At 49.7% G+C, this 16,914-nt stretch overlaps 1 protein-coding gene across 2 annotated transcripts; it reads right to left on the bottom strand.

Moving 5' to 3' along the window:
* Positions 1-1,299: 1,299 nt before the first annotated feature.
* Positions 1,300-16,324, bottom strand: IFFO1 (intermediate filament family orphan 1). Of its 2 annotated transcripts, none has more exons than XM_006891283.1 (10): positions 15,525-16,324; positions 11,211-11,271; positions 10,987-11,082; positions 10,059-10,199; positions 9,745-9,753; positions 8,874-9,055; positions 8,626-8,746; positions 8,264-8,359; positions 2,093-2,223; positions 1,300-1,426 (listed from the first exon to the last, which is right to left on the bottom strand). In XM_006891283.1, exons 1-10 carry the CDS (start codon positions 16,322-16,324, stop codon positions 1,321-1,323), a joined length of 1,743 nt encoding a protein of 580 aa, XP_006891345.1. In that variant the 3' UTR covers positions 1,300-1,320. The 2 variants fall into 2 exon arrangements, with proteins under 2 accessions (XP_006891345.1, XP_006891346.1); XM_006891284.1 differs by having other exon boundaries at positions 1,321-1,426; positions 8,874-9,031.
* Between the last annotated feature and the right edge of the window lie 590 nt (positions 16,325-16,914).

Genomic DNA, 16,914 nt, shown 5'->3' with positions numbered 1-16,914 from the left:
TTGGGACCATCAGGGTTCAAACTTCAACTCTGCCATGTACAACTGTGAAATCAACAAATTGTTTGCTTTTCTGTGTCCTAGTTACTTCATCTACAAATAGTGTTCAGCACCTAAGGCCTTTAGGATTAAAGGGGTTACAAAAGACCTTTAAAGTACTAGAATCAGGCTCCCTAAGTTAAGTACTGAAAAAACCCAGTAATGGCCACCTCCAGTGTAGGAAGAGACACAACAGGTCCCATAATGCCTATTCTGCCATCCTTCGGTGAAGTACAAAAGCTTACTGGGAGATGCACCTGGTTTGGAGTTGTGGGTTCTGCCACTTTTATCTTAGGCAAGTTACTTGTAATGTTCCTGTGCCTAACTAGGCACATGCACATTTATAAAATAGATTAAATCAATGGTGTAGTCTGCTTGGGCTCAGAACTGTTAATACTAAAAAACAACACTCGAGACAGGGACACAGGTGCTCAATAAATAATTGCCAGTTTCATTATTAAAGATTCCATTCAAATGTCACCACAGCCTCCACGGGCAGTTACACTGAGGTATTCGCCATCACATCTTCCCAATTTCTCCAAGTCTTCTCACATCACGGACGTCCTCTTACTTGGCCTGTTGGTCTCACGTGTGACAGACACGGAGGAGGCACATATTCAGCTGATGAACCGAGACCCTGAGCACATGCACACCCACACGCACAGTGCACAGGTGCGCACACAATTCGCTTCACCTTTTCTCTCAATCACTCAGCACTGACTAGAAGCCGAGCAAGAGCTTCCTTTCCCTTCAGGATACGCACCAGTCAGATCCCCCAGCAGAAGGTTACAGGCCCACGTGGCAGGCAGGCTGCCTGCCCAGCCCCAAGTCCCTGTGCCTGCAACAGGGAGGGAACTTCCTCCAACTATAGGTATTGCACAAGCCGCAGTACTTTTCAGCTTAATCCACTTCGTGCCAGTACCTGGGCCAGTTAGCACCAGTATGGGAAGACAGGCGGTGCTAGGCCACAGGATGGAGGGATGATCTCACACATTCCTTACACAGAAGGTAAGGACCACATTCCAATCTGGCAGCATTTTAAGAATGGGAAAGCAGCAGATACCCGCACATGGAGACAGGGTAGACTGCGGCAGAGTGTCCAGGAAGGGCGGAGCCACGCTTTAGCTCCAGATCCTCAAAACCCTGGATACGCTGAGGAGGAAGCCAAGAACGGACGCCCAGGCCCTGCGGCCAGCCATGGTGCAGTGGGACAAGGAGGCCCTTCCCGTCACCCGTTGCCCCCTGAGGCTCCAGCAGGGCAGCCCAGGTGGTGGCCCCAGGCCCCTATCTCATGGAGCTATCAGATGAGACATCCCGATCGGAGTCCTCAGCCTCGCTCTGCGGTGGCGGCGGTTCGCTAGGCGGGACCACAGTGAAAGCAGGAGACTTTCTAGAAAAAAAAACACTAATTGTCACCTTAGGACCTTAGGGCAGGGAGGAACGCTGATGAGGTGTCACTCTTCCTGTGCCCTTTCTCTCTGGCACGTACACCTTGGCCCAGGGCTGGGAGAGCATGGGGTAAGGGAGGACAAAGGGTGAGTGGGGGTGAGGGAAGAAAGAGTCCTCCACTGTCCCACCCTGGGAGGGAAACGACCCTTGCTTCTGTCCTGGGGAGTCTCAGGGGTCAGAAACCTCTTAAATCATGATCTGAGATGTGCTGTTGGAGCTGAGTGCTTGATGCCTGCCTACATTACCATTGTGACATTTGTGGTGTTGTTTTTAAACCTTTTGGTTGAGATATGACTGACCACAGGATCAAATGAACAAACCATTTGACTTAAAAATCTGCCCCTACACACATCCCTCTGCCTGGTCAGTTTGAGGCTGTTTCTCACAGGATCAGAGTTGGCAGCACTGGGCATTCTAGCCAGGTAGACATACAGGATCCTCCAACTGGCAGTCTGGGCTGGATAACCAGGGGACTCTCCCACATCACGACATGACAGAGTCCCCCAGGTTTGTCCGCACTGGCCAGCCAGGGCTCTGCTTCTCCCCCCGCATGCCCACATTGGAGTAGCCCCGTACCGGTCCCCAGACTGGGTGATGAGCCCCTTACCGGTCCCCAGACTGGGTGATGAGCCGGCGGCAGGTCTCCATCTGCACGTCCAGGCCCCGCTTCATGCTGCACATCTCCATGTACTCATGCAGGTGCCGGTTCATGTCATTCTTGGCTGTGGCCAGCTCCAGCTGTGACGGGGTGACAGCGCCATCGGGTCAGCATGGCACCCTGTTCCAGACTCCCAGAGGCTCACAATCCAAGAGCACTGGCTGGGCAGAGGTGCTCAGGCAGCAACAACGGATGGTTTGGCTTACAGAGGCAGAAGGCAATGCATATGCTACCTTTTCCCTGAGTGTCCTGGGGATCTATCTACAGAAGATGCAGTGCTATTCTTGTAAGAGTGATAAAAGCACTGAAGAAATGTACTGTGGGCAGAAGAAAGAGGATCGATATTCTTACTACAGAACAGGGCGTGACATCTGCTCCTGCCTGGGGTTGGTCCGGGGCTTGGCTCATCCCTTAGTCTTGGTCTAACACTGCTCTCAGGTCTCTCTCCCGTGCTCAACTGTGAACTCCTCTAAGGAAAGCAACAGATCTTGCTCGTCTCTGCAACCTCCTATCTTGATGGGAATGAATTTTATGAAGTACCGACAACACTCACCAAGGAGGAAAGCTTCCTGCATTGGTAAGAGGCTCAACTTTCTCAGCATTTTCTTTTCCTTCCTTTATTGCTGTGGATTATATGCATCTCTCTAAAAGAGATGCTGAAGTCTAACTCCCAGTACCTGTGAATGTGCCTTGTTTGGAAATAGAATCTTTGAAAACTCATTTAACAAAAGTACTAAAGTAGCGGAGGTCCCAATCTAATACAAGTAGCATCCCTGCCAAAGAGAAGAGCTGCAGAGGGAAAATAGCCATGAAGAGATGCAGGGAGAGCTTGAGGAGATCTAGAAGTCAAGGATCACTGGCCATCACCTGAAGCGAGGAGAAAGACACACAGTAGACAGTTCCTTAGAGCATTCCAGAAAGAATAAATCTTGGTGACTTCTAGGCTCAACCAAACCAAAATCCACTGCCGTCAAATCAATTCCAATTCATAGCAACACTGCGAGACAGAACAGAATTGCACCTAGAATTTCCAAGGCTATGAATCTTTACAGGAACACAGTCACTCATCTTTCTGCCACGGAGCAGCTAGTGGATTCAAACCACTGACCTTTAGGCTGGCAGGCCAGCACTTAATCCACTATCATCACGGCTCCTCCCAGCTTCTAGGACTATGATGTGTCAATTTCAATCCTTCTAAGCCACTGATTTGGTGATACTTTGTTACAGTAGCCCTAGAAAGCTAACATTTATTTCCTCCCTTGTAAGCATTTTCAGAGATAAAGAAGAACGTCATTTATGCAACAATGAATGAATGGAAACCCAAAATCTCTGTAAATGTTTATGAAAATTAATAAAATATAATTATAGAAAAAAAAAGAAGAATGTCATTTAAATGTCCTACTGATTATAAAATGTATCCCAATTTCAGAGTTATTATATGTGAAAAAGGTGGGTCTTGGAGTCAAGGAAGCATGGTCTCCCCTCCAAGAAAGCCTGACTGTGCAGCAAGCAGCTGGGAAGCGGAGGCAAAGGCGGAGGCCAGGCAGTAAAAGATCTGAGCCAGAAGTAATCTGCTGCTTCCTTTGTTTGGGGCACAAAGAACAGGGGCCAAGAGGGACAGCAGAAAACTGCTTGAGGTGATCTGCTTCAATGCCTGAAAACAGAAGAAGGGTAGGAAACTAGCCATGAGTAATCCAAATTGGACAGAAAGAGGACAGGAACTTGGAAAAACATGTGAACGGGTCCTAGAGCCAGGGAGGAGAGATGGTCAGGACAGCAACATTTGGGATGAGATGGGACCTGAGTTGGTGGTACAGTGGGCTGCTAACCAAAATGTTGGTGGTTCAAATCTACCAGCTATTCCATGAGAGAAAGATGAGGCCAACCCCAGCTGTTAGGATTTCCAGCCTTGGGAACTGGATGGCGGTCACCCCGGGTCAGGATCAATTCAATAGCAGTGGGTTTGGCTTTTTGCTTTGGTCGCTGGGAGGGTCAGAATGGCAGGCTGGGCTCCTACACAGCGGGGATGCTGCAAGCAAAAGGAATGAGGTGGGCTGGCTGTTCAATCTAGGAGGCAAACGGGACGCCACCAGTTCTTATTCCAACCAGCGCCCAGCCACCTATTCCAATTCCAGAGCTGAAGGAACTGGGTTCCGGAATCTCTGACTCACGGATATGTATCAAATATATTTCTATTAAGTTCCAAAGTTAGTACAACCACCAGGTATATCAATTGGGACTTCTTAACGTACACATTTAAAGTGAGGATGAGGTGAGGAGATGACCATTAAGTCAGAAGATATCCTCAACAACCTGTACTGTGTGAGTGGTGGGTAGGACAGATGGGAAGGAGAAAGAGGGGGAAAGAAATTCTCCTCCACACCACTTCTGGGGCCTTGGTGTTACCATCTGACAATGGAAACAACCCTTGCTTCCATCTCAGTGATCTCAAAGGTCACAAGAATACGCATATCTCAGATACCCCAGAGTGGTCACCAAGAGCAACCTGAAGCCAAGCCCTTCTGGCTGACTCCCCAAACACTGCTCCTCAGAGCACCTTACAGTGAAACCAGGAAGTTAGAGGACTAGAAAAGATCTTCATCGACATGTTTCCAATTAGGATTTTCTTTACTTTTTTGCAGCATCTTTTAACCTGGGCACTTTTGGTCTGAGGGAAGCCCCAGACAGATACAGCAGTCCCAGATCACTGTTCTAAGGCCCCCCACAGTTGGAGGTGCAACAAACCTTACTCCACATCCAAAAGAATCAGGTAAGAGAGGAGACAGTGAGGAGGGTGTGGACTGCCTCCCCTTAGCTAAGAGCACAGATCCAGCTGTGCCTTTAAATTTTAGCATTGCATGCCTAGGCAGAGAAAAAACAGGTTTGCTCAGAAGAGAGAAACCATTCCACATGTGCTGGGAGAGTAGGTCTACAGAAAAACAACTTTTCAACTTTCTTCTCATAATGTAGGCAGTGTGAGAGCAAGAGAGCATAAAAACGGGCTGGAAGGATAGCTGAGGTTCACAGAAGCCCACCTGCCCCCTTCCCATGTCCAAGTGCACACACAGGTCCTGCAAAGAATCATGGCCACTTCTCCTCCCACAGTTCATTTTCTGCAACCCTCAAGGTCTACAGCTGTATTTGAAAGAAAAACACCAGCTCCACCGGTCATATCCAGAAGGCTGCTCAAGAGGATTGGATGACAATGGACTTCTCCACGGCCTCAGTGGCTGAGCTGAAGAAGCAGTAAAGTTCAAGCTCACCTCTGAGAACTGTTAATACTAAGAGTGTTAAAAATATTAAAATTACCATTACGGAATACCTAGTATGAGCCAGACACTGTCTTAAGTTCTTTATGTGTATTACTTCAGTGACTCTTCACAGCAGCCCTAGTAGAGGGGTATTTTTAAGACCTCAGCTTTGAGAGAGGTTGAGAGAATGAGTAACATGACAGAAATGCTAGCATATAAGTGGCTGAACTGAAATACGAACTTACAACTATCTGCCTCAAGAGCCTGAGGTTTGAAGCTGCACTGCAATTCCAAAGGCACACAGTTCCAATCTACCAGCTCCTCTGTGGGAGAAGGATGGGCAATCTCCTCCTGTGTGATTACTGACTGAAAACAGGAAGGCTGGCTATGAGTCAATTCCAATTCCACGGCACAAAACAACAGTCCTCTACCGAGGGAAAAAACCAAACAATCAAAAGCCTGAGGTTTAAGTTATACCTCAACAAAATCATCAAAATTGGATCAATAAACAACATGCAAAGCCAAGGAAAGACTGAAATTGTCAAGGTTTTCATTTTTACTTGGACCCACAGTGTCCATGGCTACAGCAAAGAATCATCATGTACTGCAATGGGCAGAACGGCTGCAAAAGGCATCTAGGAAGCACTAAAAAGGGAAGCTGTCAAATGGAATCTCTATTTGCAACTTTTTGAGAAAGCTCCATACAGCCTTCCATAGTGGTTGCACCATTTTACACTCCCACCAACAGTGAATAAGGGTTCCAGTTTCTCTACAACCTCACCAGCATTTGTTGTTTGCTGTTCTGTTAAATTTTGCTATTCTGACTGGGGTGAGATAATATCTCATAGTTGTTCTGATTTGCATCTCCACTACTGGAAATAGACCCCAAAGAAACCATAACCGCCACGCAAGCAGACATATGCACATCCATGTTTATTGCAGCTTTGTTCACAATAGCAAAGAGCTGGAAACAACCTAAGTGCCCAACACAAATGAATGGATAGAGAAACTGTGGTATATTCACACAATGGAATACTACGCTGCATTGAAAAACAAAGAACTCATGAAATATTATACAAAATGGGTGACCCTGGAGGACATTATGCTGAGTGAAATATCTCAGTCACAAAAGGACAAATACTGCATAGTGCCACTGATGTAAAATGGCACTGACATTCGGGTTGGGGGGAGACTGAGAAAGATGGGATAAATAATGTATACTGCATTGAAACAGATGAGGGAGAAAACTGTTTAAAAGGGATATATGATTAGGTATTATTGTCATAACAGGAGTCCAGAATGAAGGCTGCATAGTGAAGTGGACCTGAGGGGAGGGATTATAAAACAAAATTTTTTTCTTTTACTTTTTAAAGAGAAGAGTGAACTAGGGGGGAGGGGTGGGCAAGGAGAAAAATGCAACAGTGAATGAATGGAAATCCAAAGTCTCTGTAAACTTTCATTAAAATTAATAATAAACTTAAAAAAAAAAGAAGGAAAAAAAAGGAAGCTATCACCATGGTGAACTTGACCCAAGCCATGATTTTTTTTTCAATGTTTTTATTGAGATTTTAACCAAACTGTATTTATTTCTATTTATTCACTGTTGCATATTTTCCTCCCTACCTCCTCACCAAGCCATGGTATTTTTAACTATCCAATATGTATGTAGAGAACTCTGGTGGCCTAGTGTTAAAAACCTGCTGCAATCCCAAAGGCACACAGCTCAAATCCACCAGCTCTCCTGTGTGATTAAACTGCCTATGAAAACCCGCTGGAGGGTCGGCTATGCGTCGGTTCTGACTCAACAATAAACAACAAGGTATGTGTATAGGGAGCTCAGGTGGTATGCTCTGTAGCAACTTGTGCTTAACCCAGAGGCTGAGCTTCTCAGGCAGTTGAAATTCATCAGCAGCTAGCTCCCTGGAAGAAAGATGGCCAGTCTCCTCTCATTTAGATCTACAGCCTCAGAAACCCAATAGAGGGTCAGAGTAAGTCAGAACAGACTCGATGATAGTGAGTGTGAGCTTGAATCTGCAAGTGAAAGCTTGGAGATGAGTAAGAAAGATCAAAAACAACTGAGGCATCTGAATTATGATGCTGGCAAAGATTATTTAAAATGATAGTCTTGGAAAAGTTGCAGCCATGCTGCTGCTCCTCACATACTTTGTCTCACAAACTTTGTGCATGTTGTTAGCAAAGGCCAGTCCTCAGAAAAGAACATCATGCTTGGAAAGATGGAGAGCAAGTGAAGGAGAGGATGACCCTCTTCAAGGAGGATTGATGCAGTGACGGTAATGGTGGGCTCAAGAGGGTCAGAGATGATGGGGATGGCACAGGACAGGGCGAGGTCCAGATCTATTTTCACAAGGTCACTAGGAGTCATAGGTGACTTGACAGCACAACAAAAGTATAACAGCCGAGATGGTAGAGAACATACAACTTCTGTCTTGGAGGAAGTACAGCTAGATTTCTCCTTAGAAGCGAGGATGTGAGACTTTATCTCACATACTTTAGACATGCTTCAAAAGGGACCACTGCTGGAGAATCCTTCTCATGTTTGGTAAAGTAGCAGGTCAGTAAAAAAGATGATGCGCCTCAGTGACAGGGACTGACACAGTCGCTGCAACATCAGCTACAATACAGCTGTGAGGACAGTGAAGGAGCAGGTAGTGTTCTATTGTACACAGAACTAAGGGTCAAGTAGACTCAAAGTCGGTGACTTAACAACAGTAATAAGTGGGACAGCACTCCTTTTTGCAAAGGAAGAAGAATGCCTCTAGGGGGTCACATGGCAACGAGGCCCCAGAGCTACAGCCCCATTCATGACCTGCTGGGGGACTGGTCCCATGGACCCACCATATGCCCTTACCTCTATCTGGTCAATGGTTTCCTGATATTCCTTCTCTCGGGTTTTGAACAGAGACTCTGTATCTTTAATCACCTTCTCCAAACTGTCTTCCTGTTGCTGGAGTAGAAAGGGAAATAAGGGCAGGCCAACCAGGGAGGGTGGGAAAGGGGACATATCACAAGGTCAAGGAGGAATAGGGGGAGTGGGGACAGAAACAAGTTAAAAGCAGCTGGAGAGAGAAAAGACAAAGGACAAAGATGGGAGCAGCAAGTCAAGGATGATGGCCACATAGAAGGATCAGTGCGAGGGGGGGGAGAGGAGGCGGAGGAGCAGAGCTGGAAAAATAGGTCTGGAGGGGCCCTGAGCCCAGGAGGGGTCATTACCTCTCCCTGGGCCTCTGCCGCTGCCATGGCATAGCCTGAGAAATCCTCCCACAGCAGCAGGGTCTCCTCAGTCTCCTCCCAAGTCAGGCTGTCACAGTCGTCCTCAAAATCATACTCCCTCCTAGAGACAGTGAACCCAGGTGTCAAGGGGGGGCAGGGCCTGGTCTCTGACAGAACAGCTAGGGAGCTCCGGCCTCGGGGGAGGGGTCTGGCTGCAGGGCTTCTGGGGACAGGCCTGTGGGACTCACAGCTGGTTGAGCATGCGCTGCATCTCCTCGTTGATGCTGAGGGCTGTGCTCTCCTCCTCATCCCCATCGGGCTGGCGGGGCCCGTCACTCTCCGACAGGGAGGGGTCCTCCTCGCTGACAGCCTTGCGCTCCCGCTTCCGCCCCCCCATGGTTGGGACCTTAATGGGAGACAAGTGCAGAGACTACAGAGACGAGGCCGGGTGCATGAGGAGAAAGGGCAGGTGGGGGAGGCCAGGAGCATGAGGAGAAAGGGCAGGTGGCGGGGTTGGAGGGAGACAGAGGGACAGGATGGGGGAAGCATGAACCAGCAGGAAGGGTGGGGCCGACAGAGAGAGAAGACACAGTTACCACGACAGAAACAGAAACATGGAGAGTTACCAAAGACAGACAGACAGACACAGGTGGGGACAAGGCTGCAGGCTGAGAAGGAAGAAAAAGAAAGAGAAAAAAACAGAGCAGTAAGATAAGGGGAGAGATGGCTTCTTATGGCCACATTAAGATGTGTATAATGGTGAATTAAAGACAGCTTTAGGTGGTGGTTTGTTTGTTTGGTTTTTTTTCCTAAAAGAAGTCTTTAAATGAAATGATAGAACTAAAAAGAAAGTTTTAGGCCTTCAAGGAAGAGATGCATACAGCGTTTGCAAAGGAGATCTTGAATCATATCCAGATCTGGAAAGCCAGAGGGAGAGGGGACAGGAAGAAATGAAGAAAAGAGAAAAAGAAAGAAAAGGGGAGAGAGTAGGGACAATAAGAAGGGAAGAAGAAATCAGTGCTGAAAAGTCCAGTGGGTCAAAACTGATAGCCAGATGGCCTGGGTAGTTTAGAAACTAGGGCTGGGACATTAAAAAGCTTGCATGAGATCAAAACTAACCAGCTTCTTCTGTGGAGAAAGCAAGAGAGATGAAAAGAAGAGAGAGGACAGGAAGCAGACAGAGGAGAGAGAGGGGAGGGAGAGATGGTGTTAGAGACAGGTTCCAAACCTCCAGCAGCTGCTCCTCACCCCCCAGCCTAGGCCCACCTGGGTCCCCAGCAGCCATAATCAGGCCCTCCCAGAAGGAGGAGGGCAGGACCTGCACCCCAGAGCAGCAGTGGTGATGTTTCTTCATCTGCTTAGCCCTCCTTAGGTGGAGGGTGCTAAGCCTCCAACTGACTCCAGCCAGGGGCCTGCAGGCCTGGGCCTCTCACCTGGAACATCTTGATCATATCCTCGCAGTTGCGCTGCTGAGCCACGTCACACAGTTTGGCAGTGATGTCAATCCGGCGGCAGATGTCCATGTCCACTTTCATGGCCTTCTCCTGGATCTTTGTGTCCAACTCGGACAAATTCTATCCAGAGAATATAAGGAAGGGTGAGGAGGCACTCACATTCCAGTCAGGATCTCCCTGCTCCTTCCAGCCACACGTCCCTGTCCTCTCCACGAAGGCTCTCAGTCCCTCAGAGAAGGGGGCCTCACTTCCATAACATCTTGCTCAGCTACTGGGTAGCCCTTGTAGCCATCAACTCCCTGGCCAGAGGGGAGCCCCAGAGGGCATGGTCTGGAGCTGAGGATGGACAGATGGCTGTGTAGGCACTCCCTAAAGCTGGTGCTGCAGGCTAAAGGAATCCTCACCTCCTGGGAATTTACATCCTCAGGGACAAAGAGAGACCACTGGGAATGACAGAATGAGGAAAGTATTGTGATGGTAATCATCATCATCACCACCTATCAGCACTTCACAGTCAATCTGCAAAGTAAATCCTTTGATTATCCACATTCTGCAGATGAGAATACCGAAGCACACAGAGGCCGAGGAATGTGCCCCCACAGAGAGCCAGCAGGACTGGGATTTGAACCTAGGCAGCCTCCAGCCTAGCTCCAGAATCTGTGCTTTTACTAGCCTCTTGACAACCTCTAGTCATGATAGAAGCTACACTGCCTCTCTGACACACCATCTGCTTCTTCTTTTTCTTGAATTAGTGGGTAGTAAAGGAAGAAGTTGGAAGGACAGCGAGGAGGAGGGTGGGAAGGGTGGGGCAGGAAACCAACAGGCCAAGACTGGCCCTGCCTGTCTTACTTATTTCAGGCAATACTCAAGGTCCCAGTGACCCCACAGTGGGGAAGGCTGCACTCACATTGCTCATGAGCCCCTTGAAGACCACAAGCTCAGCTTTCAGCTGCTCCACCTTCATCGCCAGCTCCTCCTGGCAGGCATCTGCCTCTTGGGCTTCCTATGATCAGGGTGGAAACCCTCACATCAGGGGCACTGCCATTCCAGAGAGGCAACGAAGACAGCCCCAGAGTTAGTGGGCAAGTAAGGACCGTGAGAAAGCACAAGTAGAGAGGGGGCCACCCTCACCTCCTGGAGCTCGCTCACTCGCTCCTGCAGCTGGATACGGACCGTGTACTCCTCTTCCCACCTGAGAGTCACAGGGAGAACAAGAGAACATGGGTACAGAGGCCTGCCCTGCCCCACAGCTTCCTGCTTCCCTCCTCTCCAACTAAGGAGTAAGCCTCCAGGTCTGCTTCCCTCCATGGAGACACTCCTGGGACTCCTGGACAGACCTATCGGTGGGCCAGCCAGTGCAGCTGCTTGGATTGGCCCTGGCCCACAGCACAACACTTCCTGGCAAGTGCCAAGCGAAGCAGCTGTCTTCCCGTAACCGCAGACCCCGCTTCAGGAACTATATTTAAGAGCAACTGCTGCAGCTCTGGACCCTTCCTGTGCACTTCCCACTTGGGCCCCAGCTCCAACCAGCTGACAAGCTCACCTCATTACCCTCTCCTACCCAGACCAGCAGGCCCACCCAACCCAGTCTCCCACCTTCAGTCGCACAGATCCGGTCTCCCGCCTCCTGCCCGCACCAGAACAGAGCTCCTCTAGCCTGTTGCCCTGTCTCCTGAGGTACCATTTAACCCTGTAAAAGCAGCTGCAGGACACAGACCGCAGCAACAGAGTTTGTCAAAAGCCCAGGAAGAGATGTTCATCCCCACACACTCCAGAAACTTCCCATCTATCCAGAACCCCCAAGTGAGTCAAAAAGAGGTAGCAAAGCTGGCCTAGAGCAAGAAAGCCCCAGGAGCACTAAAGCAGTAGACAGCAGGAGCCTGGCATCTCTGAGCATCCAAACCCAGGGGTGCTCCATGGGTCCTGAACCAGGAAAGGGCTATGACAGTATGACAAGGTGCCTCAATAACACAGAAGATGAGAATAAGAGACAGCCTTTCCTGAGGTTTCTGGGACCTGAAACAGAGAGATCAAGAATTTAACAAATAGGTCAGCAGCTCTTGGCCCCAGGGCAGGGCCAGCAGGCTCGATTCTCCTGTACTACAGTCCACAGTAAAACTCAAAACCCCACTGTCATTGAATCGATTCTGACTCGAAGTGACCCTGTAGGACAGAATACAACTGACCAAACAGAATTTCGAAGACTATAAATCTATATGGAAGAAAACTGTCTCACCTTTCTACCTCAGAGTTGTTGGTAAGTTCAAACTGTCAACCTTTTGGTTAGCAGTCAACTGTTTTAACCACTGTGCCAATGAGGGCTCCAATCCATAGTCTGCCAGTGTATGTTTTATGACATTACAGAGACAGACGGGGGGACTGCAATGCCACTGCTACAGACTAGGCCTTGTCATGTCACAACCCTACAAAGTTAGCTTCGACAAGAGACCTTCTCATACCCAACTCATTACTCCGGCCATGTTCTGCAAACTGGTCTGAGAAAGGAAGGACATTGTACCGAGAGAAGCTTCAATATAAGAAAGGTGTTTGGGAAGCAGGGAGGAAGACAGCAAGAAAATGAAAAACCAAGAAAACAGGTTCTTTGCACTCAGCATGAAATCCTTCTCTCCCTTTCCCTCCATGTTTCCCTATCTCATCCTCTCCTCTTTTCTGGGGCCACTCCCTCTGGTCCTGTCTCTCTCTGCTCTGCTGGGCTCCTCACCGCATCCGCACTGCAGTATTCCTAATAATAACTCCTCCACTTCACCTTGGCTGCCCCTCCCTCTCTGGCAGGGAGGGGAGGGGAGGTGGCCCAACAACTGCCCTGCTGGCTTGTCCTGCAGGCCGGCTCCCTGTCTTCCTCACCCCCTGCACACCTTCTTCTGCTGATCCTCATGTTCTCCTCCCTTCTGCACTGGAATTCTCCTCCAGATGGTCAAGACCCATGAAGGGTCCCTTAGACACAAAACTGTTTTATCTTTTCTGAAGCTGGGTTTCTTCCCCCTCTAAATGAATGTCTGGGATGCTGTACCCACAAGCCCCCCTGGAGTCTGTGTGTCTCTGGATAAAGGAAGCAAGGCGATGGATGACTCTTGACAAGATGAGAAAAACGGTCTTCAATGAGCTCAACAGAATCAGGTGAAAATGTACATAAGGAAGTTAGAAGACTACAATTAAAAGAATTTATAGGTAAAAATCTGAAAATAAGCATTCTGGAAGCGGAAGAGAATTCTATTTGCTCTCTAGCCAGACTTTGGCACAGCAGATCCATTTGGATCTCTACTAATATCTGGTCTAATAAGATGTCTTCCAAAAAAAATGTCTTCCACATGGGCAGGGTTTGACAGAGGCTCTGTCTACATATTCCATGTATTCTGCATTCACCAAGTAGCTCTTTTCTAAGTAAACTGTACTGCTGAATTAAAGAGAGCAGGGACTATTCCTATATTAGAAAAACTGAAGCCCAGGAAGAAAAGCCTCACCCCACATCACAAGGCAAAGAAGCTGAAAATAGAACCCAGGAGGCCGCAGCCCCTTCCTAGTCTAGTTGTTTTAGTGATCTCCATGCCTTCCAAGCTAAAGACAGGAAGGAGGATGGCGTTGCTATAAAGAGAACAGAAAGAGGAAAGGGCATCTGGGTTGGAAGCCTGAGTAAGTGCCCGGATCACATACCACACGGTTCCAGCTCCAGGGCCCTCCACACAGCAGCATGCTGCAGAGTGATGAGCTCATCAGCCCCACCACTACCCGACGAATAACTCTACCGCCCTGGACAGCTGGGCCATGGACAAACACTCTTTCAGCTTCAGAAAAAAAAAAGAGAGAGAACAGCAGCTGTTCCTGTGGCTAGGGGTGTATTTCTGAACTGTTCATGTTTCACTGCTGAGTTTATTTCATTCACTTCTAAAGAGGCAGCCTAGTTCTACAGTGGGACATAGATAATGGTTCCAAGACAACTGAGACACTGCCCCCCCAACGCCCTCCCACCCTACCCCACCCCACAAGAACACTTATGGAGCCCTTGTGGCACAGTGGTTAAGCACTCAGCTGCTAACCAAAATGTCAGTGGTTCAAACCTAACAAGTACTCTGTAGAAGATGTGGCATTATTGCTGTAGAGATTTATAACCATGGAAATGCAACAGAGTAGTTGTACTCTGTCTTACAGGTTCACTATTAGTTGGAATTTGGGTTCAACAGCAGTGAGCTTGATTTGGAATTTGGGTAATGACTGATCATGGATAACGAAAGAAGCCAGCCATGGCAACAGGCCTCAACTTCCAAAAGCCTTCTGATCTTTGAAGTGACAGATTTACACAGATTATAGATCCCTGTAAGTTTTGCCCCTGTACTCAGCAATCATTTTCCAGAACATTCCCCCACCCAGTCAGATACCAATCTCCACTACACAGGGCTGCAGAGGCAGTTCCCAGGCCTACCACAAGGGGTCACAGCAACTGACCTGAACGACTACCTGGGTTAAATGTGAATGTTCCAAACCAAAAACCTCTATCACTCTCCTCAGTAACCGGGGTGCTGGCTGTGCACACGGCTGGCTGTAACAGCCTGTTCTCAGCGTGCACTTGGTACACAGCCACCACTCTGACATCACATCTATGCCCCTCACGCTCTGCACCACCCCACTGGCTTCCCCTGAAAAAGTGGAACCTTCATCTTCAGAGTATGCTGGGCCTGCCCCCAGATGCCTTACTAAACTCACAATGTGTGTCCATAATTCAAACTTCATCCTGAGCTCAGTCCCTTTAACTCTCTGTTCCCACTCTTTTGACTTAAAAACAAATATGTTCAGGTCTCCAGAGCCTTTCACGTGGGGCCAGAGTGGGGACCCAATGCCTACTGGCAGTGCTGTGGGAAATTCTGGGCTGTGGCAGGCCCACCCTCTCTGTAAGGTCAAGTCCCTAACTTCACCACTCGCTCCCAGTGTTATTTAATTGAGTCTTCCAAATTAAAATCACATCTTTTGCCTCTTAATTTTTGGTCAGTGTGTGGAACTTATACCCCAAATTGCTCCACCACATCTGACTGGAGAGAATAAAGAGTTCCCGAAACAGCATCTCAGACTGTGTCCCCTTCATAGAATCCCACAGTGAACACAGTCATCAACACTGCAGCCTCAATGAGACGGAAATCAAGACCAGCTCAAAGACAGACACATCCCACAGTATTATGCTTCTGACATCCTTCTTGCTGTCATCCTCTACGCATCCAACTCCATCTACTTCCAAGCCCCTCATTCTATCCTAGCATCAACTTTAATCTCAGTTCGTTCATCCTTGATCCCTGGGCCCCTTCTGAACCCACACCATGCCTCTGTCCTATGTGACAAGACACTGGCCCCTATCTCCACTTGGTGAGCTGTTGCCATGGTCTCCCCCAACCCTACCCTTGACCCCATAGTCTTTCCCCTCCGGGCCCTAATCCCTACCTCCGTTTGTACTCGTCCCGTTCCCGCTTCACTTTGGCCAGCACGTTGTAAAGGGCGCGGATCTCCGGGGTGATGGTATCTATCTGCACGCCCACCCCGTCAGGGTGCACCCACGACAGGCCAGGGCCTTGCACCAAGGTGGGCTCTCGTCCGGGCCCGAGCCGGCGGGCGTGGGAGAAGGACCAGATGGTGCCGGGCATGAAGCGGGCGGACGGGGAGTAGGCGGTGGAGGTGGCGGTGGAGGCGGCGGCGGTGGTGGCGGAGGCGAGAGCCGCAGAGGACGACACTTGGCCGGCTACAGACGGTGTGAGCGGGCCGGCGGGCGAGCGGGCGGGCGAGCCCAGCACCCGCGCCGACGGGGTGCAGACGGCGGCGGGCCGGGCGCCCAGGGGCAGCCCCAGCGGCCGGATGGGGCTGACGAAGCCGGTCTGCACAGCCTGGTCGCGGCGCCCCAGACCCCGCCGGCCCTGCTTACCCTCCTCCAGCGCCTGCTGCAGCTGCTTCTCCAGCAGGCGGTTCCGGCGCTCCAGCTCGTGCACCTTGGCCAGGAAGCAGCGGAAGCGCAGGTTGAGGGTCTTGAGCACGTTGATGTTGGAGCCCAGGTCGTTGCGGAGAGCCATGGCGGCGGGGGGCGCTGCTCCTGGCCCGGGCGGCGAGTAGGCAGCGGGGCCGACCGGAGCTGGAACCAAGTCCCCTCCCCCCGGGAAGTGGTCGCCTCCCAGAGGATCCCCCAGCGGCCCGGGAAGGCCTTGCTGCTCCTGCTGTAGGAGGAAAAGGTTGGGGCCGAATAACGGATTCATGGCTGCGCCTTCTGCTGGGAGATGGAAACCGGTGCAGGAGCAGGATGGAGGGCTAGACAGAAGAGCCAATGAGGCGGCGGGGGAACAAGGGACAACCAATCAGATGGCTCGGCAAGAAGGGCAGAGGTCAGAGAGGTGGGGAGGGCATGGAGGGAGCCAATGAGAAGCCCTAACCGGAGCCTGGGACTCGTACCTTTCCGGGTGTGAGGATGAACCAAGGGTGGAAGAGCCCCAAAGAGCACCCCACCCCACCCAACCCCGCAGACCAACTGCAGGCATTCGGACGGGACAGGAAGCCCACCCTACTCACATCCCATATTACCCTTCTTTTCACAGAGCTTTTAATTCTCCTTCCTTCCTGAGGTCCCTAAGGAAACAATCTAATAATCCATTAATACAAACTTTTTTCTCCTCAGAAGATCCCAGCCCTAAAGTAACAGAACCTTCCACCCCCAAAAACCACACAGTGATCGGAGGTTGCAATTGTGTATTAAATTTCACATATATACAGTGGGGAAACCATCCTCTCAGAGTTAAGAGCATCCTCTCAGAGGTAAGAGCTCCAACCCAGTACAGCAATGAGTCACTCC

This window comes from Elephantulus edwardii, unplaced genomic scaffold, assembly GCF_000299155.1.
Source record: "Elephantulus edwardii isolate Elephantulus edwardi_28Jun2011 unplaced genomic scaffold, EleEdw1.0 scaffold00096, whole genome shotgun sequence".
In the NCBI taxonomy this organism is placed as follows: Eukaryota; Metazoa; Chordata; class Mammalia; order Macroscelidea; family Macroscelididae; genus Elephantulus; species Elephantulus edwardii.
The sequence above is the reverse complement of the archived record's forward strand: the minus strand, read 5'-3'. Positions and strand labels throughout refer to the sequence as shown.